Source organism: Miscanthus floridulus, chromosome 3, assembly GCF_019320115.1.
Source record: "Miscanthus floridulus cultivar M001 chromosome 3, ASM1932011v1, whole genome shotgun sequence".
NCBI classification, from domain to species: Eukaryota; Viridiplantae; Streptophyta; class Magnoliopsida; order Poales; family Poaceae; genus Miscanthus; species Miscanthus floridulus.
This window is the reverse complement of record NC_089582.1, coordinates 96,685,309-96,708,213: the sequence shown is the minus strand read 5'-3', so window position 1 is coordinate 96,708,213 and position 22,905 is coordinate 96,685,309. Positions and strand designations below refer to the sequence as shown.

At 40.0% G+C, this 22,905-nt stretch overlaps 1 protein-coding gene across 1 annotated transcript; it reads left to right on the top strand.

Annotated features, from left to right (window-relative positions):
• Window positions 1-15,510: 15,510 nt before the first annotated feature.
• On the top strand, window positions 15,511-18,314 carry LOC136546202 (cytokinin hydroxylase-like). Its single transcript, XM_066538165.1, has 5 exons — window positions 15,511-15,841; window positions 15,967-16,199; window positions 16,313-16,572; window positions 17,090-17,501; window positions 17,653-18,314. Exons 1-5 carry the CDS (start codon window positions 15,562-15,564, stop codon window positions 18,067-18,069), a joined length of 1,602 nt encoding a protein of 533 aa, XP_066394262.1. The 5' UTR covers window positions 15,511-15,561; the 3' UTR covers window positions 18,070-18,314.
• The last annotated feature ends 4,591 nt before the right edge of the window (window positions 18,315-22,905 follow it).

Here is a 22,905-nt window from a genome sequence, read left to right as displayed (position 1 = left end):
CCAAGGCATGGCGGCGCGCGCTCCAGGGGGACGACCGCGGCGCTCTATGGCCGGTGGGGCGCGCTCGGGCAAGGGTCGACGCGGGGCAGGAGGTGGCGACTAGGTGTGGATGGGTGGGGATTAGGGTTTGGGCGGTTATATGGGGCATGGGAAGGTGGGGTGGGGCCTGGTGGGCTGAGTGGGCCGGTGGTGGGCCAGCAGGTTGGCTGGGTGGTCCGGTTGGATGGCTAGTCCGGCTGGCTTCTTGATTTGGTTGGACCAACAGGGTTTGGGTCAGGGCTTCCTACAGCTATTGGGAGCCCTAAGCTCCCAATATATATATATATACCATCCCCGCGCGCAGCTACGAGTTGTAGGGCACCGTCGCTGTCGCCATCACAATGCCTGGGCGTGACGACCTCATCGTGCACCAGCCGTCAGTGCTCCAAGGCATGGCGGCGCGCGCTCCAGGGGGGCGACCACGGCGCTCTATGGCCGGTGGGGCGCGCTCGGGCAAGGGTCAACGCGGGGCAGGAGGTGGCGACCAGGTGTGGATGCGTGGGGATTAGGGTTTGGGCGGTTATATGGGGCATGGGAAGGTGGGGTGGGGCCTGGTGGGCTGAGTGGGCCGGTGGTGGGCCAGCAGGCTGGCTGGGTGGTCCGGTTGGATGGCTGGTCCGGCTGGCTTCTTGATTTGGTTGGACCAACAGGGTTTGGGTCAGGGCTTCCTACAGCTATTGGGAGCCCTAAGCTCCCAATATATATATATATATATATATATATATATATATATATATATATATATATATATATATATATATATATATATATATATACTGGCTATAAAATAATTTATTCTATAGCCATTTTAAGTTACGATAATTAACATGTTAATTTACGAGATTATAGTAACTTCTTGCTAAGTGGTTTACTATAACGTTATGGAAAATATCTCATGTGTTATAGTAACCAACTATCGTAAATATGTATTAATAGTATCGTAAATTAGTATATAAAATTATCGTAAGTGGAGGTGATAGCTGGCTACTGAATATACTCTTATATATATAGGACGCCACTGGTTATTACAAACTCAAGATTCGAATTTTAAAATTCTCGAGTTACTATTCACAGCACTATTCAGATTTCACTATTCAAATTCACGTTTACTATTCAAATTCGGGATATGAACAGTGCCCGAGCACTCACCGAGAGTGGCTCAACCACTTCACTATTCAAGGCAAGCGTCGCTTTCACGAGCAAATATTTTATGCACGCTGGATGAGCGAGCGCGTGATTAGTGAATATAAAATTGATATGTCGCTTTCGCGATTAGCTAATCTGGTTCTTAGTGAATATGCTTATGCGGAATATTTCTAAGGATCTTCTGCAGGCTGGCGAGACCAAAAATTCAGCCGGTCGTGCATACTATGCTTGTGACAGTCCTACTCGGTACTCACCGTATGCATCACTAACTTGCTTCAGAACTAGACTATCCCGGTCTACTCCCTTGCTATCCCCAGCCACGAACACACAGGACTCAGGCTCTATCGTCTCCCCAGGCAGTTCCACCCAAGGGGAACACTTCTCTGCGCACACAGGGTTCTCTACAAACGCCGCTATCAGGGCTAACACGAGAACAACACACGCAGAGATTTCTCCTCTAGGGTCCCTAGCATAGAGACGTCGCCCCATATGAACGAGCTTAAAGGAAGGCAGGGATTCAAACGGAAAAGCTTAATTCATTTCCACAGAGCAAGCTTACATACGGCTTTCCCTTTCGGGAAACCCCAAGCACTTAGCACAAACCTTAGGGATTACCTTACAAGCGTAGGATGATCACGGGGACCTCCTTTATTCTCTAATTTACAAAGGTGGAGTGATACAGCGGTGGTGTGTGATTACTACTAATGGTGGATTAATTCTCAGAGAGCTTCTAAGATCATATGTTCATGGTGTATGTGTGTGGGTGGAGAGTTGGTGGAGTGGGTGGTGGATGAGAGTGTGTGTCTTCGGTGTCTGAGCTTTCTTCGATGGTGGTCTGGTGTTTCCATGATGAATGAATGCGCCTGGCTTCTCGTTTTATAGCACTGAAGGAGCGTCCTTCGCGCTTATCGTCTGAAGGAGCGAGCCTTATCATCTGAAGATGCCTTCGAGGTGAAGTCATCGTCTGAGGCACCTTCGTGATTAAGGAAGCGGCCGACGTCTTCAATTATCATCCTTTACTGTTGCCTGGACAGCTGGACATAGAATAATTGTCCTGGCTACAGTAGAGTGACTGTATATTCCTTTTGCGCTGTCCTCCATCGCGCACAGATAGTATCCTTCTGGATATTCTTTGGTATGGTATGGTCTTCCACGCCCGAATAATTGATGTTGCAAACATCAAATCAAGGATAGGCATGCGGTATTATCTCCATGGCATGTATTATTATCTCTTTTTTCCCCCCGGGCAAATTGTTGATAAACCTTATCAACATAAGGAGTATATTTCTTGTATGAATATATTAATATTGAACTGAGTCTATATTGTCTCTTCAATATTTTCTTCGTTGTCCACTTCTTCAGGTTGCCATATTTCATACCAGAACAACAATTCACGATATTCTTTTCGTAATTGACATTCTTTGCCATAACTTGGCTTTATTAGTCTGCCAACTTCTCTTTGTATTATACTTTATCTTCCATAGTATTCTCTTAAGAATACTTTTATTATTTTATTTTGGTACATCATATAATATTCAGAAGCAAATTTGGTATTCCCTTCTAATTCTTTTGCTTCACTGAAAATTCTCCAATTATCATGGTTCGTGTCTTTTATGAACAACTCTTCATAATTTTGCCATGAGTCTGAATTCCATGTAGTAGGAAATTTATATGATCCCTTTGTAATATATATATCATGGCATGCTGGTCTTATTGGTTGTGTAAATTTTGGGGGATTAGAACAAAACTTAATTTTGTATCTACCTTGAATGCATGCTAATTTCTTACAAGCTTCTTTGATAGCTATTCCAAGGTCTGATTGGAGTATCTCTTCAAGTGTACCATATATATCATGAACTAATCCATGATCAATAATAGTCTGCAAAGATATATCATCTCCAATATTTCTTTGTATACTTCTGAAATATTTTAAATTTATATCAGCCTTCAATATTAAGAATCTTTGATGAGGCTTAACAATTAATTTATCATCAAGATGAAGTAAAGGAAAAGTATTTGCATTCACAATTATTCCTAGATGTCTTTCTTTACCTTGGTATAATTTCATAAAGTATTTTTATATATCATGAAAGGTTTTGTAATGCCTTTCAGCATATTTCTTCCAAATTATATCTTTAACATCACGAGTAAAGTATGACAAAGTTTGTTCAGTCTTAAAACTTAATCTAGGAATGAGAAACTCTTGTGGAATATTGTTTAAATATTTGTTTCTTTTTTCCTCTAGAATTACTTCCTTTTCTGATTGCACTTTATTTTCTTCATATATTATTTTAGCTTCTGAGTTCTTTTTCATATTGCTTTGCTGTTTTAAACATGACATGCATGCTTGTCTTAAGCATAGCCTACATGTTGCTCTTTCTGCTGGATCTTGATAATATATGCAAAATACATAATTTATATTAGAATCACCTTTTTTATGATCCCACTTGTCCTCGCAATTTATTTAATCCATCATTTTTATCTTTAATCCTGCTAACTCATCAATTAAATCTAACTCTTCATCACTTGATTCTTTTTCTTCATCATATTCTATTTCATCTGTCTCTATAATTGAATATATTGATTCATCATCCATTATATCATCATCACAGACTAAGATATTTTCATTCACACTATCTATTATTTGAACCTTTTCTTGTTCTTCTTGCTTATTGGAATACCTTTTCTTGTCTTTGTTAGGACATGTTTTGCTTAAGTGATCTGGCGAGTTGCAGATAAAGCATCTACATGAACTATCATAATTTTTTCTAGGATTATATCTTCTCACATTTCTCTTATGGAGGAATGGAGCTCTATTGTCTGATCTTCTAAGGAAATAACGTCTCTTTGTCTTTACATTTCCTTTCTTATAATTCTTAGGATATTTCTTATTTCTAGATCTCTCTTCTCCATATGTCAATGGTATTTGGACTATTTTATTGCAAAAATTATAGTCTGATTGCTTCATTGATCTTTGGGCTTGTATATTCGTGCATATTTTTCTTAACTGTTTGAAAACGAATGTTATAGCCTGAGAGATATTATATTCTTTACCAATAGTTTCCTTTTTATATTCTTCTAATATCATAGAACCTAAAGGCTCTGGTAATTTATTAAAATATTTTTCTACTATACCTTGGTTATAGCCTTGCTTGGCAGTCGTAGCATTATACAAATAGTGTTGAGAAAATTCTTTTATTCCTTTTCAGCTTGTCAGTGACAATTTTTCTATTTCTTTTAATCTTTCATTTTGTAATACAGTAAAACCTAATTCAGGATCTTCACCTATTACAATGCTTGATATAATATTTGCAAAATTATATGGATTACTATCAGCCATTTTTAATTGGGCATAATGGTTAGGAAAAGCTTCTACCCATTGTTCCTATAAAACTTTGACTGATTCACCTAAAAATATTTCTAAATATATAATCATATCTTCTACTCTATTTCCAATATTATGCTGATTTTGTATATACTTTTGGACTATCAATCCTTTCCATATGCTAATTATATTTGACCAATCTATAGGATCATGTGCTGCTAAATTTAGTATAGCACCATCACTTTTATAATTCTGGAATTGCACCTTCTTTTCAAATTCTCTTCTTTTTGAACCCATATGCTTATATTGTCCAGGTATATATGTATATGTAGGTTCTTCTTTTTCTGGTGGCCAAGTTCCTGGTTTTCTAGTTGGTCTCTCACTTTCACCTTCTATCTTTATTTCAGGACCTCGTCTTCTTTTTGATGAACTTGGATCTATTTCCATTGCTACTATAGCATTATTTTTAGGCAACTCTTTATTTTCTAAGGGGTTTATGAGAGTTTCTGAGTTATTACTATATATCTCAATTGTATCTTCATCCTCTTCTTCATAGCTTTCTAGTAAGAGTTTATTATTAATTTCTCATTGCTCATCTTTACTTATATCATTATCTTCTATGTCATTTATCTTATCCTTGCTATGTTCTAATTCTTTTTGGACTTCCCTTACCCTGTTATCTATTTGTTTTGACACAAAGTCATTTTTCTTTATTGGAATGTTGAATTTCTTAGCATTTAATTCTCTATCTTTCTTGATATTTTCAAGTCTACATATTTCTCGTCTAAAGTAGAGTTCCCTTTCTCTTATAGCAGCCCATTTGCATATCATGGAGGTTTTATATTCATCATGAATTTTGCTTAGCTTCAGCTTATAATGTTTTATTTCATTGTCTATATCTAATTTTTCCATAAATTCACATATGCTATGCCTTCTGTTTTCTTCCAATTTTGCCTCTGAACTAGATGCTTCTAAATCATCTAAACTTTGTTCTTTATAATCTACAAACCTAATACTAGTCAAACCTCTATTATTTTCATAGCTTATGTAATCTTTAGGTTGTTTTAAAATTTTTGGTTCTATTAATGAGCTTATATTCCATTCTTCTCCTGCTCTTTCTTCAGAACTTATTTTAAGAGGACTCATAAATTTTATTCCTTTAGATTGCATACTTTCTACAATATTATTCACAATTACCTTATATCTGGTTCCACTTCTGTTGGTTAACCTTCCTATAAATTCTATGTTTACTAATAAATTCGTTCCTTTAAATTCTTCATATCCTTTGGTTTGAAATCCGAATGCCATCGTATCTATAAATTCTTTAACTGGCATTATTAAGTCTGGAGCTATATATGTTATCAACATATTTTCATTCATATCACCTTCTAAAAATCCTAATGCTGCTTTATTTATTGAATCCCATCTTTTATCTAATAAAGTTATTAGAACCTTGGTTCCTAATTTTTTCCTTGTCATTCCTTTAATTCCAATGATATACATTCCTTGGTGTATATATTTATACCCTAAATATTTTAAAGCATTCTCAAATTGTTTACTAACAATTCTTAGCAGAACTGGTTCTGCCAATACACTTAATTCTACTTCTCTAGATATTCTATATAATCCATTTTTATTTTCAAACCAACCCATTTGATATATTTGTTGAGGCCTTATTTTCCTCAAAGTATCTTTCTGATATCTTTCAAGATCTCTTTCTAAGTCTATCACTTCTTCTAAGGGTTCAATATCCTCACAACCTCCCTTTAGTTTATCTTTAAAACTTAGAGGTCTTATGTCTTTATTTACTAGCTGGAGTGACTTGTCTCTTCTAGACAGGCTCTCAGATACTTCTATCTTTCTGAATTTAAAGATCTAGTGGACTCAACTATTCTTGCTGATAATAACACAATTTCTTTGTTATGCTCAACAATATTATCAGTCTTCTTATATAGATAAGTTATATCTTTTTTAATATAATCACTATTCTAGCTAATTCTTCCTAGAGAAACTTTACTTTCTTCTAAAATTTGTAAAGCTAATTCTAATTTATTATTGATAGCTAAATATTGCTCTTCAAGGTGCTTATGTTCTTTTTGTAGTCTATCAAATTTTAGTTCTAGCTCGTCTTGCCTCTTTCCCCAAGATATGTAAAAGTTATGTATCAAATCAACTATTAAATTTATCTGTCCATGAGAGGTATGCCAAGTATGTTCTTCAGGACTATTTAGTCTGCACCTTATATTTATATTCTCTTTAGTAGTCACTGTCTTTCCTGTATTCACTTCCAAATTTAAGTAATGTAACTTTTCAATCTTCAACAGATTATATTAAAATCCCTTAAATTTAAATTTTAATAACCAGGCTCTGATACCACTATGGAACGCCACTATGGAACGCCACTAGTTATTACAAATGAACTCTAACTCAGGATTCGAATTTTAAAATTTTCGAGTTACTATTCACAACACTATTTAAATTCAGATTTCACTATTCAAATTCGTGTTTACTATTCAAATTCGGGATATGAACAGTGCCCGAGCACTCACCGGGAGTGGCTCAACCACTTCACTATTCAAGGCAAGCGTCGCTTTCACGAGCAAATATTTTATGCACGCTGGATGAGCGAGCGCGCGATTAGTGAATATAAAATTGATATGTCGCTTTCGTGATTAGCTAATCTAGTGCTTAGTGAATATGCTTATGCGGAATATTTCTAAGGATCTTCTGCAGGCTGGCGAGACCAACAGTTCAGCCAGTCGTGCGTACTATGCTTATGACAGTCCTACTCGGTACTCACCGTATGTATCACTAACTTGCTTCAGAACTAGACTATCCCGGTCTACTCCCTTGCTATCCCCAGCCACGAACACACAGGACTCAGGCTCTATTGTCTCCCCAGGCAGTTTCACCCAAGGGGAACACTTCTCTGCGCACACAGGGTTCTCTACAAACACCGCTATCAGGGCTAACACGAGAACAACACATGTAGAGGTTTCTCCTCTAGGGTCCCTAGCATAGAGACGTCGCCCCATATGAACGAGCTTAAAGGAAGGCAGGGATTCAAACGGAAAAGCTTAATTCATTTCCACAGAGCAAGCTTACATACGGCTTTCCCTTTCGGGAAACCCCAAGCACTTAGCACAAACCTTAGGGATTACCTTACAAGCGCAGGATGATCATGGGGACCTCCTTTATTCTCTAATTTACAAAGGTGGAGTGATACAGCGGTGGTGTGTGATTACTACTAATGGTGGATTGATTCTCAAAGAGCTTCTGATATCATATATTCATGGTGTATGTGTGTGGGTAGAGAGTTGGTGGAGTGGGTGGTGGATGAGAGTGTGTGTCTTCGGTGTCTGAGCTTTCTTCAATGGTGGTCTGGTGTTTCCATGATCCATGAATGCGCCTGGCGTCCCCCTTTATAGCATGGAGGGAGCGTCCTTCATGCTTATCGTCTGAAGGAGCGAGCCTTATTATTTGAAGAAGCCTTCGAGGTGAAGTCATCGTCTGAGGCACCTTCGTGATTAAGGAAGCGGCCGACGTCTTCAATTATCATCCTTTACTGTTGCCTGGACAGCTGGGCAGAGAATAATTGTCCTGGCTACAGTAGAGTGACTGTATATTCCTTTTGCGCTGTCCTCCATCGCGCACAGATAGTATCCTTCTAGATATTCTTTGGTATGGTATGGTCTTCCACGCCTGAATGATTGATGTTGCAAACATCAAATCAAGGAAGAGATAGATGCCATGGAGATAATACCACATGCCTATCCTTGATTTGATGTTTGCAACATCAATCATTCAGGCGTGGAAGACCATACCAAAGAATATCCAGAAGGATATTATCTGTGCGCGATGGAGGACAGCGCAAAAGGAATATACAGTCACTCTACGGTAGCTAGGACAATTATTCTCTGTCCAGCTGTCTAGGCAACAATAAAGAATGATAATTGAAGGTGCCAACCGCTTCCTTAAGCACGAAGGCTCCTTAGAGGATGACTTCACCTTGAAGGCTTCTTCAGATGATAAGGCTCGCTCCTTCAGACGATAAGCATGAAGGACGCTCCCTCCATGCTATAAAGGGGGACGCCGAGCGCATTCATGGATTATGGAAACACCAGACCACCATCGAAGAAAGCTCAGACACCGAAGACACACACTCTCATCCACCACCCACTCCACCAACTCTCCACCCACACACATACACCATGAATATATGATCTTAGAAGCTCTCTGAGAATCAATCCACCATTAGTAGTAATCACACACCACCGCTGTATCACTCCACCTTTGTAAATTAAAGAATAAAGGAGGTCCCCGTGATCATCCTGCGCTTGTAAGGTAATCTCTAAGGTTTGTGCTAAGTGCTTGGGGTTTCCCGAAAGGGAAAGTCGTATGTAAGCTTGCTCTATGGAAATGAATTAAGCTTTTCCGTTTGAATCCCTGCCTTCCTTTAAGCTCGTTCATATGGGGCGACGTCTCTATGCTAGGGACCCTAGAGGAGAAACCTCTGCATGTGTTGTTCTCGTGTTAGCCCTGATAGCGGCGTTTGTAGAGAACCCTGTGTGCGCAGAGAAGTGTTCCCCTTGGGTGGAACTGCCTGGGGAGACGATAGAGCCTGAGTCCTGTGTGTTCATGGCTGGGGATAGCAAGGGAGTAGACCGGGATAGTCTAGTTCTAAAGCAAGTTAGTGATGCATACGGTGAGTACCAAGTAGGACTGTCACAAGCATAGTACATACGACCGGCTGAACTGTTGGTCTCGCCAGCCTGCAGAAGATCCTTAAAAATATTCCGCATAAGCATATTCACTAAGCACCAGATTAGCTAATCGCGAAAGCGACATATCAATTTTATATTCACTAATCGCGTGCTCGCTCATCCAGCGTGCATAAAATATTTGCTCGTGAAAGCGACGCTTGCCTTGAATAGTGAAGTGGTTGAGCCACTCTCGGTGAGTGCTCGGGCACTGTTCATATCCCGAATTTGAATAGTAAACGCGAATTTGAATAGTAAAATCTGAATAGTGTTGTGAATAGTAACTCGAGAATTTTAAAATTCGAATCTTGAGTTTGTAATAACCAGTGGTGTTCCATATTGGTATCAGAGCCTGGTTATTAAAATTTGAATTAAAGGGATTTACTTATATTGTCAAGTTTAAAAAGTTTGCCTCAGTCAAATACTTTACTAATAATGGAAGATTTAGACAGTCAGATTCAATATTATGAGAAAAAATTAAGTATGATTCATGATGAATATAAAACTTCTATGACATACAAATGGTCTGCCATAAGAGAAAAAGAATTATTCTTTAGATGAGAAATATGTAGACTTGATAATATCAAGAAAGACATAGAACTAAAGAATAAATATTTTACAACACCTGTTGTGATAAAGAAACAGGAAGATAAGTTAAAAACTAAAGACAAAGAGACTCATGAAGTTAAAGAAGTTGTGCAGACAAATAATATTGAATACATTATCAATGAAGATGAGCAATGAGAGATTAATAATAAGTTTCTATTAGAAAGTTATGAAGAAGAAGAAAATAATGCAGAAAGTTACCAAGATTTTATAGACTCTTTAGATGATGAAGAGTTACTTAATCTTGATAATGCTATGGAAGGGTTAGATATAATATCTGAAGATATTAATAGTCCAAAAGAAACAAAAATAGAATTAATGAATCAAGAAGACTATGAACATGATTGGATAAAAGGAAGAGGTGATTATAATATAAAATATACTTTTTGTATATTTTACCCCAGTCAAGAAAATATACTTACATGTATTAAATGTTTAAAGTAAGCATGTGCTTCATGTCTAAGAACCAATAACCAAAAATGGAGACAAGAAGTAGAATTAGAATCAGATGATAAATTATTAACAAGTAGAGTCAGAAATTTAGAGAATAGAATAAATAGCTTAGAAGCAGAATTAGAAGAGCTAAAGAGTAAAATAGAACTCAACGAAGCTAATAAGATAGAAGGTAATTATAAAGGTCTTACTGAGTTAAAAGATCAAGCAATGGTAAATAAAAATAATAATAAAGCGTTACTATTAAAAGAAGCTATAATAAACTTTGGTAGCAAATACATAGTTAAATTACCATTTAAAGAAATTATAGGAATAAGAATACCTGTAAAAGTAAAATTAACGCCTAATATCTTTTATAAAATATTAGCACTAGTAGACACCGGTTGTACAAAAAATATCATACATGATAAATATTTTGTAAAGTGTCCAGAAATAGTTCATACAATAGATCAAGATAAAGTAGAAATATCTACTGATATGTCTGGGATAAAAAAGGTTCATAATCAACTAGCTTATGATGTTGAGGTACAAATAAATAACACAAAATATATAATGGATGAAATTACAATAAGAGATCTATCTATGATACATGATGATATGATATTAGGATTAAGATTTCTACAGTTCTCTTTACAAACAACTATCATACATGAGCAAGGAATAACATTTATTCCTTACCAAGACAATATTCCATATATAACTAAAGTACGAAAGACTATAAATTCTAATTCAGGAAAGACCAATTTAGAACTCCAAAGATCTGATGAGAATGTCCTTAATAATTATATAGATGAAGAGTTAGGTGAATGTATAGAAGAGTTTCATATAGCAAACTCATGCATAGAATATATCAGTTTGTAATCATTAGCACCAAACTGGTATAGAGATATAAAATATAAAAAGGATATAGATAAAATTGTAACAAGATTAGAAGATATTCAGATAATAGGAGAAATACCAATGAAGCATTGGGACAAGAATAGTATATTATGTAAAATTAACATAATAAATCCTGACCATATAATTAAGACAAGTCCTATAGAAGCAACATCTAAAGATATAGAAGAATTTAAGATGCATATTGAAGAATTACTAAAATTAAGAGCTATAAGAGATAGCCAAAGTCCTCATAGATCAGCTTCATTTATAGTTAGAAATCATGCTGAAATAGCTAGAGGAAAGTCAAGAATGGTTATCAATTATAAAAGACTAAATGATAATACCATAGATGATGCTTATAATATTCCAAATAAGCAAGAATGGATAAATAGAGTAGAAGGTAGTAAATATTTTTCAAAATTTGATTTAAAAGCTGTGTTTTGGCAAGTAAAAATGGCAGAATAATCAATAGAATGGACTGCTTTCACCTGTCCTCAAGGTCATTTTGAATGGCTAGTAATGCCCTTAGGATTAAAAAATGCCCCTGCTTTATTTCAAAGAAAAATGCAAAATATTTTTAATGAAAATCAAGAATTCATATTAGTTTATATTGATGATTTATTAGTATTCTCAAAATCCTATAAAGAACATATAGCTTATCTGGAAATCTTCTTTAGAAAGGTAGAACAGCATGGGTTAATATTGTCCAAAAGAAAAATGGAGATATGTAAGGAAAAGATAAACTTTTTAGGTCATGAAATAGGAGAGGGAAAAATCTATTTACAAGATCATATTGCAAAGAAAATCTTAGAATTTCCAGATGTCATGAATAATAAGAAAACCCTACAGCAATTCTTAGGAATAGTCAATTATGTTAGAAATTATATTGAAAATTTAGCTAAGTTAGCTGGTCCATTATATGCAAAATTAAGAAAAAATGGGCAAAAACATTTTAATACTGAAGATATAAAGTTAGTAAGAACTATTAAAGAAAAAGTCAAAGATTTAAAACCCCTAGAGTTACCTTTAGATGATAATTATTTTATTATAGAGATAGATGCATCAAGTTAGGATGGAGTGCAATATTAAAGCAAAAACCACACAAATATTATCCAAAGTTAGAAGAACAAATATGTAGGTATGCTTCAGAAAAATATAAGTTAAAAGCAATAAACAATACGGATAGAGAAATTTTGGCTGTTATAAATATAATAAATACTTTTAGACTATATCTAGGATTTAAAGAGTTCACAGTTAGGACAGACTGTGAAGCTATATGCAGATACTACAATAAAGTCAATAGTAAGAAAAGTTCAACTAGGAGATGGATTCTATTTGAAGATATTATTACTGGAAATGTATATAAAGTAATATTTGAGCATATAAAAGGCAAAGATAATACATTGCCTGATATATTTTCACGATCTTCTATTTTGCAGGAATGAAGAGAGGAACAAACCCTATTGGGGGTGAATGTTTCAATTTTGGAACTGAAAATAAGTTAAGAATATTTCCGCCTAATACTTATAAATTCAAACCTAGAGACCATATTGTTCTAGATGATATACAAGAATGCATTCTAGACAATTTCTGGTTCCAATATAATAATAAAAGAGAAGATAAAGGATATATGCTAGCAATATTAAATAGTTTGGCTGAATATTTTCATATGATCAATGGAAAGATACAACCGAAAGAATCATCTGTCAATATAGAGAAAAGACCCATATATGTTATATATAGGGGAAAGACACCAGGAATATATGTAACATTCGAATCAATTATAGCTCAACAGGTAGAAAGAGAAAATGATGGAGGTGTATCATGAAAAAAATATTCAGATATTGATCAAGCTCTCTCATATGCAAGAAGCATTTTGGGAGTAAATTATTTCATAGAACCAGCAGCAAAAGATTATATTCAAAAATATAAAAGGGCAAAAGATGTGAAGATAAATTTGCCAGGTGTTAATATAAGAGAAGAAGGATCTTCAAGGGTATCCACATATAAAGATGTTGTGAAAAGAGACACAGAATCATTGAATGAAGAAGTTCTTGAGAAAAAAAATAAAAGAAAGACTTGAAGCAAGAATTTCTTTATTGAAGAAAAATATAAAAGAAGAAGTCTTACAAGAAGTAAGACATGAAATAAATGAAAAATTTGAAAATATAAGAAAAGACTATGAAGAAAATATTAAGAAAGACTATGACTCAAAAATGAATATACAGATATCTGATGACGATGATAATGATGATGAGATGTCCGTGGTCATGGACAAAGACCAGAATATTAGATTTCAATATGATGAAAAGAATATCGTGAGTTGTTGTCCTGGTATGAAATATGGCAACCTAAAGAAGTGGACAACAAAGAAAATATTGAAGAATCAATATAGACTCAGTTCAATATTAATATATTCATACAAGAAATATACTCCTTATGTTGATAAGGTTTATCAACAATTTGTTCAGGGGAAGAGATAGATGCCATGGAGATAATACCGCATGCCTATCCTTGATTTGATGTTTGCAACATCAATCATTCGGGCGTGGAAGACCATACCAAAGAATATCTAGAAGGATATTATCTATGCGCGATGGAGGACAGCGCAAAAGGAATATACAGTCACTCTACTGTAGCCAGGACAATTATTCTCTGTCCAGCTGTCCAGGCAACAGTAAAGGATGATAATTGAAGACGCCAGCCGCTTCCTTAAGCACGAAGGCTCCTTAGAGGATGACTTCACCTCGAAGGCTTCTTCAGATGATAAGGCTCGCTCCTTCACACGATAAGCATGAAGGACGCTCCCTCCATGCTATAAAGGGGGACGCCGGGCGCATTCATGGATAATCGAAACACCAGACCACCATCGAAGAAAGCTCAGACACCGAAGACACCCACTCTCATCCACCACCCACTCCACCAACTCTCCACCCACACACATACACCATGAACATATGATCTCAGAAGCTCTCTGAGAATCAATCCACCATTAGTAGTAATCACACACCACCGCTGTATCACTCTACCTTTATAAATTAGAGAATAAATGAGGTCTCCGTGATCATCCTGCGCTTGTAAAGTAATCCCTAAGGTTTGTGCTAAGTGCTTGGGGTTTTCCGAAAGGGAAAGCCGTATGTAAGCTTGCTCTATGGAAATAAATTAAGCTTTTCTGTTTGAATCCCTGCCTTCCTTTAAGCTCGTTCATATGGGGCGACGTCTCTATGCTAGGGACCCTAGAGGAGAAACCTCTGCGTGTGTTGTTCTCGTGTTAGCCCTAATAGCGGCATTTGTAGAGAACCCTGTGTGCGCAGAGAAGTGTTCCCCTTGGGTGGAACTGCCTGGGGAGACGATAGAGCCTGAGTCCTGTGTGTTCGTGGCTGGGGATAGCAAGGGAGTAGACCGGGATAGTCTAGTTCTGAAGCAAGTTAGTGATGCATACGGTGAGTACCGAGTAGGACTGTCACAAGCATAGTACGCACGACCGGCTGAACTGTTGGTCTCGCCAGCCTGCAGAAGATCCTTAGAAATATTCCGCATAAGCATATTCACTAAGCACCAGATTAGCTAATCGCGAAAGCGACATATCAATTTTATATTCACTAATCGCGCGCTCGCTCATCCAGCGTGCATAAAATATTTGCTCGTGAAAGCGACACTTGCCTTGAATAGTGAAGTGGTTGAGCCACTCCCGGTGAGTGCTCGGGCACTGTTCATATCCCGAATTTGAATAGTAACTTCTTGCTAAGTGGTTTACTGGAACGTTATGGAAAATATCCCATGTGTTATAGTAACCAACTATCGTAAATATGTATTAATAGTATCGTAAATTAGTATATAAAATTATCGTAAGTGGAGGTGGTAGCTGGCTACTGAATATACTCTTATATATATATATATATAAATAAATAAATAAATAAAACGGTGGGAGTAGCACAAAATATGCCTAGACTGGGCAGCCCCCCCCCCCCCCCCCCCCCCGGCTTTTATTTTTCTCTGTTTATACTGCTCTTCTTGTTCAGTGAAAAAGGGTGACCAAACTGGCAAAAGGTCAATGTTTTACCAAACTTTTAGCCATTGAAATTAAATTGGGAGCCAAGTACGAAAAGGTATTTGACGAAATATGGACTGAATTAAATGCTTTCAAATCTAGCCCTTAGAATAAATAAGGAACATTGATGGTAATGAGCAACTGAGGGAGATTTGTCCTTTTTATACCCCCTCCGGACCAGCGTGACGGGTATGCCTATATATATAGCCCACAGACCCAAGCAAATCTGTGCATTGCCGGCCGCCGCCGCCGCCGTGGACGGTATCAACGCCCCCCCAAATCTTTCCGGCTCTCCTCCTTCAATGGCGTTCGTGACGCTCATGGTGTTGGCGTCCCCTGTCCTGATACTGCTCCTGAGGGCGGCATGGATCACCCTGTCCTACTACTTTCTGACGCCTCTCAGAATCTGCCGGATCATGGCCCGGCAGGGCGTCCACGGCCCCCCGCCGCGCCCGCTCATCGGCAACCTCCGCGACGTGTCGGCGCTCGTGGCGCAGGCCACCGCCGTCGACATGCCGGCGCTGAGCCACGACATCGTCGGACGCCTCATGCCGCACTACGTGCTCTGGTCCAGGTCATACGGTGAGTCTGACATGGCTAGAATGTAACCAGAGGCCGCCGCCGCATTGCGCCGTTGACCGCGTACCTTTAGTCCTTTACGACGGTGGAATGTTCTTGTGACGCGTGTGTGCCTCCGTGCGCTGCAGGCAAGTTGTTCGTCTACTGGTACGGGAGCGAGCCGCGCCTGTGCCTGACGGACGCGGCGCAGATCAAAGAGTTCCTGTCGTCCAAGTACGCGGCGAGCGCCACCGGCAAGTCGTGGCTGCAGCGCCAGGGGACCAGGCACTTCATCGGCCGAGGGCTCCTCATGGCCAACGGCGCGCACTGGTCGCACCAGCGCCACGTCATCGCGCCGGTGTTCATGCCTGACAAGCTGAAGGTCCGTCGAGCGCGCCGCCGCCGTCATTTCCATTCTTTCTCTCTTCTGTTTTTTTTTCGTTTCTTTTTCCTGGACTGGTCGTGGTGGCCGCTGACGTCACGGGGGTATTGCAGGGACGCGTGGGTCACATGGTGGAGTGCACGAAGCAGACGATTCGGGCGCTCCAGGAGGCAGCGTCGGCGACGTCGCCCGGCCGCGGGCGGCGTCGCGAGGTGGAGATCGGCGGGTACATGACTCGGCTCACCGGCGACATCATCTCGCGCACCGAGTTCGACACGAGCTATGATACCGGAAAGCTCATCTTCCGTCTCCTCGAGGACCTGCAGCGCCTCACCGCGAGCTCCAGCCGCCACCTCTGGATCCCCGGCAGCCAGTGAGTGATCCCGTCTCCTCGGCAACCCTCGATGCCGGCCGCCGGCCGCCGGCAACCAGCCCGTCGCTCATCTTTGTCTCGTAACCCGTGCACCTACGCAGTACGCTACGCACACGCTCACTGTCTTGCCTGGCCGTTGTCGCTACCTCTGTCCCTGCCCATGCCCGCATCTGCTCGATCATGCCGGCCTGCGACCTCAAATAACCTTAATAAGCTAGCTAATTAATTCTCATTGCTACTAATCATGCTTAAGCGATCGATTAATCAATCCGTTTCCACTCTCTAGTGCGCCTGTCCGGGGACTTTTGGACGCTGGCATGGCACGCACACTGAACTGAGGCCGAGGCTGCGAGGCATCAGCTTGTCTGATGCCTCGACTCGAAACGATTCCATCGTCACTAACACAACCCCATAGCCGTACGCCTGTCATCAGTAAACAACTCTCTGGACATGCACACTACCTGGTGCGTTGACGTACTTCGTGTCTGAAACTGTCTGGACGTCGCTGTGTGTGCAGGTACTTCCCGAGCAAGTACAGGAGGGAGATCAGGCGGCTGAACGGCGAGCTGGAGGCCGTGCTGACGGAGTCCATCGGGCGGAGCAGGGAGATCGCCGACGAGGGCCGCACGACGTCGGCCTACGGCCGGGGCCTGCTGGCCATGCTGCTGGCCGAGATGGAGAAGAAGAAGCAGGACGGGGCGGCGGCGGGACAGCAGCAGGAGCAGCAGTTCAGCTACGACCTGCAGCTGGTGATCGACGAGTGCAAGACGTTCTTCTTCGCGGGGCACGACACGTCGGCGTTGCTGCTCACCTGGGCGCTGATGCTGCTCGCCACGCACCCGGAGTGGCAGGACAGGGCCCGCGCCGAGGTCGCCCGTGTCTGCGGCGACGACCCGCCGTCGTACGACGACCTCTCCAAGCTCACCGTGGTACGTCCGTCCGTCCTATCCATCGTCGCGGTGATCCAGCCTGTTCGTTTGGTCAAATTTTCAAGCACAACAGTATTTTCCTCTCGCACCAGGCCAACAGTAATAATGGCATTGCCTTGTTCTGACGTTGTCCGTGTTCTTCTGCGCGCAGCTGCAGATGATCATCCACGAGACGCTGCGGCTGTACCCGCCGGCGACGCTGCTGCCCCGGATGGTGTTCGAGGACATCCGCCTCACCAGCGGCCTGCACCTGCCGCGCGGCCTGTCGGTGTGGATCCCGGTGCTGGCCATCCACCACGACGAGTCCATCTGGGGCCCCGACGCGCACGAGTTCAGGCCGGAGCGGTTCACGGCGGGCCGGCGCCCGGCGTTCCTGCCGTTCGCGTCGGGCCCGCGCAACTGCGTCGGGCAGGCGTACGCGCTCGTCGAGGCCAAGGTCGTGCTCGCCATGCTGCTGTCCCACTTCCGCATCGCCATCTCCGACGACTACCGCCACGCGCCGGTGAACGTGCTCACCCTCCGCCCCAAGCACGGCGTGCCCGTCCACCTCCGGCCGCTGCGGCCGTGAGCGACAAGACTGAAGACCCCCCCCTCCTCCCAAGATTTGTTTTGTTCGTTTGGTGCCCCGGCCGTGCGCTCCTTCTCTCGGCTGCAGAGTGGTTTAAGTTTTGTTCTCTCATGTTGGTTCCCGGTAGCGCCGCTGACATGTGGACCGGCATGTCAGCTGTTGATCAAGGTAGTAGCATGACGCCATAACCTGATGCAGTGTGCTAAACTGCGTACTACATAAGTGTAGGGTTGGTGGAGCTTTTGGTACCGACTTAGAGAGCATATATGTATGCAGATTAGTGATATAATTACATTGACTAATCACAAAGGATTAGCACATGGGTTTGCAAAGTTGAGTAATCGAGGACTCCGCGACATAGTACTATACTGTCGATCTGAATCATGCAGGTTACAGGGGACTGAAGGCATCAGGCTTAATCAGTACCACAGCTGTAAAGTACACATTTACTTATTTATTAAGAGGATGCAAACTAAACAACCAACAAAGAACAAACTGCTGAATTACTGGCAGCTGAAGAAAGGCATGTGGGCTGACCATGGTAGGGGCGCTATTTGAAGAACTGTCAGAGGACATATGCTACTTTCAAATTTAGCTTGGTTGCACCATTTCCAAGAGCCGTCCTAAAATTTACTCTCTAAATCATCATTTAGAAAGTCATTTGAGTAAAAATCATTTTCAATATCTTTGTATTCTTCAACAGCTTTTCTATATCCTGTGCGCAGTCTAGGGAGCCATCCTCGCTCTTCATATTTGGCTAGTGAGAAATCCAGAATAAATGATATCTATATTTGGATATTCAATTGAAAAAGTTGTTGGAGACTATTTTTTTCACTAAAATCTCTATTTCTATAAATTAGAAAAGATATAGTCTCTTGGACACGCTCTAAGACGGACCTTGAATTCAGCAGACTTTGCATCTGTGAGCCTTTAATTTTTCTTACTTCCTAACTTAACGTGCATGTGAATTGTGATACATAAAAGATTAGACGCCTAAGAGTGATTATTTTTTTCAATTGTCGGGAGATTTGTAGAGGAAATATAAACAAAGGGGCTTCAGAAAAGCTACTCATAGAATTACCAATTTACAAAAATAATTTAGGACTCGATGGGTGTGGAGAATTTAAGGGTGAATTTTAGAGCCTATTTGGCATTGTAAGCACTTCTTAACATCCGCACAGCCAAACTAGGACTCACGATGACCAAAGAATAAAGTGACCTATTGCTCTTGTTCAAAATTGTGGGTTTGTCCGCCAAACACAATAACCCCAATCTCGACTAACTAGACTACGCAGTGGAGTTGAGGACGCCCCACATGACATTAAAGGCAGCGGTTACTGTACGCTATGGAGTGCAAAAGACTAACGGGAACCTTCTCAGCAGGGCATGAAGTTACATCACCTTGTGCACCCATGGCCACATCCAAGAAGGCAATTAGCTCTAAGCGGAGTTGGACTTTGACAACCGAAAGTGACCACCTTTCTCGTATGACGTTGTGGCGGAAGACAATCTCCATGGTAATCTCTAGTTGGAGTTGACTTCGGCAACCGAAAGTGACCTACCTATGGGACTTTGCACAGACCTATGCATACTTGCATATCGCTGGCATGTCTGGCAAAAACTTAAGATGGAAGTTTGTTTCCGTTCTCTTTGACGAGAAGAGCTAAACAATGGTATAGTCGAACCATAGGAAATATATAAGGAGATTGGAAAACGTTATGCTCTAAATTTTGTTTACGTTTGTTTCCCATCTCTAAAGTAGTTAGCCTTCGGAAAGAGGTTATAAATTTTAGACAACTGGAAGAAGAATATCTTGGTAAATCATGTGAACGTATTAATAGTCTTATCACCACTGACACAGACCTTGCTATTTCAGACCTGATGCTCCTTTAATATTTTTATATGGGTCTTAGTAAGGATTCTGCGCAATCCCTTGATCACGCCTTTACAAGAGCTTTCCTTCATTTGTCTGTTAGTGAAATAAGGTCTATGCTTGATAGAATTAGTGAAAAGATTCCTTGCACTAGCATTCATGATGAACTCCCCAAGGAAGAGAAGGAATCATCTCCCGATCAGAAAGAAGTTTTGATAGCCGAATCAGAACCACTCCAATCCTAAGATTTAGCTATCAACCTTGAACCATCAATACCCCAGAATCTAAATCCTCCAAAAGAAGAAGAAATTCAACCTTTTGAAATTTCTTGTGAGGATGATCTTTTTTATGCTGATTTTGGAAAAAACTTAAACTTTCAGTTCCACAAGAGACCTTCGAGCGAATATAATTCAAATACTCTTAAGAAGAGATCTCTTAGAAAGTATCCTTATCCCCATGTAGGACATTGGGAAGAATTTAAGGATGGCATGTCTAGTGAACCCATAGAAGGAGAGCCAAGCCATCTAGAAACCAATCCTATCTTCTCTCCTTCTATGCCCACAACTGATACAAGTTTTAAACCCATCTCTGAACCCATGCTTGATCCCGATGAATCCCCTGATGCTCTTTTTCCTGTCTCATGATGATCCTAGAAATCCACCAAGACACCTAAAGCATAGGAGTCATGAAGGCCACAAGGAAGACCGAGAAAAGCAATGACAATGGCTAGAGGATATAAAGAATTCATATGCCATTGAAGGAATAGACAAGGCCGAAACCTTAAGGATAGAACCCAAACCTGATTCAAAGGGTGAGCTTAACTCAATCCCCTTAATAAACATGACTTATTCATGTTTGGAGTAGGCCTTAGATAAGATCAACCCGAGAGTCACCAATCCAAGAAAAATCTTAGACAATAAAATATCCAATGAATGTCCTAGGCATGAAATAATGGAGACAATGTTTCCGCCTATAGACATTCATGAAGAAACAACCTTGGAGCCTAAAAAGCAAGATGACATAAACGAGCATAGAAGTTATTTCATGAACACCTCATCAATTCCATGCTTACATGAGAAATCTTCTGAATCAATTGGTCTCTCCAACATTGCCACATATGAGATCTTCAACCCCCTCACACTCTCTGTTCATAAAGACTTTGAAAGGGTGGCTGTTGATGCATATGTTTATCATAAATATTGCAAATCTCGTTGGCGTTGGAGGGGAAACCACTTCACCAATTAAAAACGAAATTCAAAGATTTCCCAAGGATGAGCTTTTGTCCCAAAACAAGCACTTTCGGGAGATAACACGAGCTTTCACCTTTTGCTGTAATGCCTTTGTGAAATGAGCATAGAAATATAATTGTGAAAATATTCCTTCGGGTATTTTTGTCACTAACCATTCTAGGTTTGAAGAAAAAAGAATGAAGGATAACAACCCAAGGTATGTCCAAGCAATTATCATGCAACATTGAATCACCTTCATACATGAGAGATCTATCATCCAAACTTGATTTTGCTGCAAAATTCAAGCTAGGGGATGGATTTCTCTAAAAAATCCTATGCCATGTTGCTAATTCATCCTGGTTGTCTCTACCTTTAAGTCATGCTCAATAACAATCATGCTCTTTCATCTCCATTTGAGTAAATTTCTATAATGCTTTCATGCTACCTTTGTTTGCTATAGTATATGCTTAGGTTTTGAAGTATTTTCATGCACCTTTTAAATTAGGCATGGTGCTTATTTTAAACTATTTTCCTAAATTAAATTAGACAAGGTGTCTAGTTTGATTCTTGAATCAAAATGTGTGCTGATTTTACTTCCAAAGGCTTTTAAATTAAGCATGGTGCCTTCCTAAATCGAATTAGATGTGGTGTCTCAGTTGATTTTTGAGCCGATAGTATGCTATAGTAGATACTAGATATTTTCTTAGACCAACCCCTATAGGAAACTCTCAATTCAATTTGGGTAAGTCATGAGATGAATTCAAATCAAAGATGAAGCACGGCACAAGATGAACTCCAATAACATTGCGCAAAGAAGACACATCTCATTCATCATGGTTGGAATAACTGGATGAAACAATGAGTGAGCGGAAGGTCCAATAAGATGTCAAGATCAAAGAAAAAAAGAGATGGCATGACAAAAAGGATGAGAAAGAAAGGGTGCAATCTAGGAGACAAGAAGCTCATGAACAACTCAAAATGCAAGGCTAGCCGAACAAGAAAACTTTAAGCTAAAGGGAAGGACCATCATGAGTCATCTACCCTTCGTCATATATATGGTGTCATCGCACTCCAATAACAAAGGTAACATCAAAGGTAAATGGTCATTATTTAAAAAGCTTTTTCTTGATTCTGATAAGCACATAAATAAGAAATAAATATGTTTTGAGTTACAACTTGCTTGATCCAACCTGATTAACTAAATATGTTTTATTATTTAAGCTTGTTCTATGGCAGAACCGCCTAATCTAATGCCTTCTAGGAGTACTTGTCTTCCATTAGACACTAAGTACTCAAGGGAGGACACCAAATTATGCAGTTCTGTTGAGCACACCCCAAGGGAGAACCCGAAAATCCACATTTTCTATCAGGATCACAAATGAAAGAATAAAACTTACAACATTTTAGCCGTTTCTTACATTACTTTTAATACAACATCAGAGTTATGAGCAATTTAATTTAACAACAGAATATAAACATGTGATTAGAGTTACAACGGAAATAAATATCTATTCATGACATAATAAAGCATTGATATATAAACTATGACAACATATTATAAATCTTCCATTTATAAAAACATTTAGTGAGAGTTATAAATAAAGACTATGATCACAGCGTAAAGGAATCCCCTCTGAGCCTACCAGGAGGAATCCACACACAAGGGTCAGCTCTAGCATCCACCTGTCACCTGCAACAGTGGGAAATAAAACCCTGAGTACTCAATTGTACTCA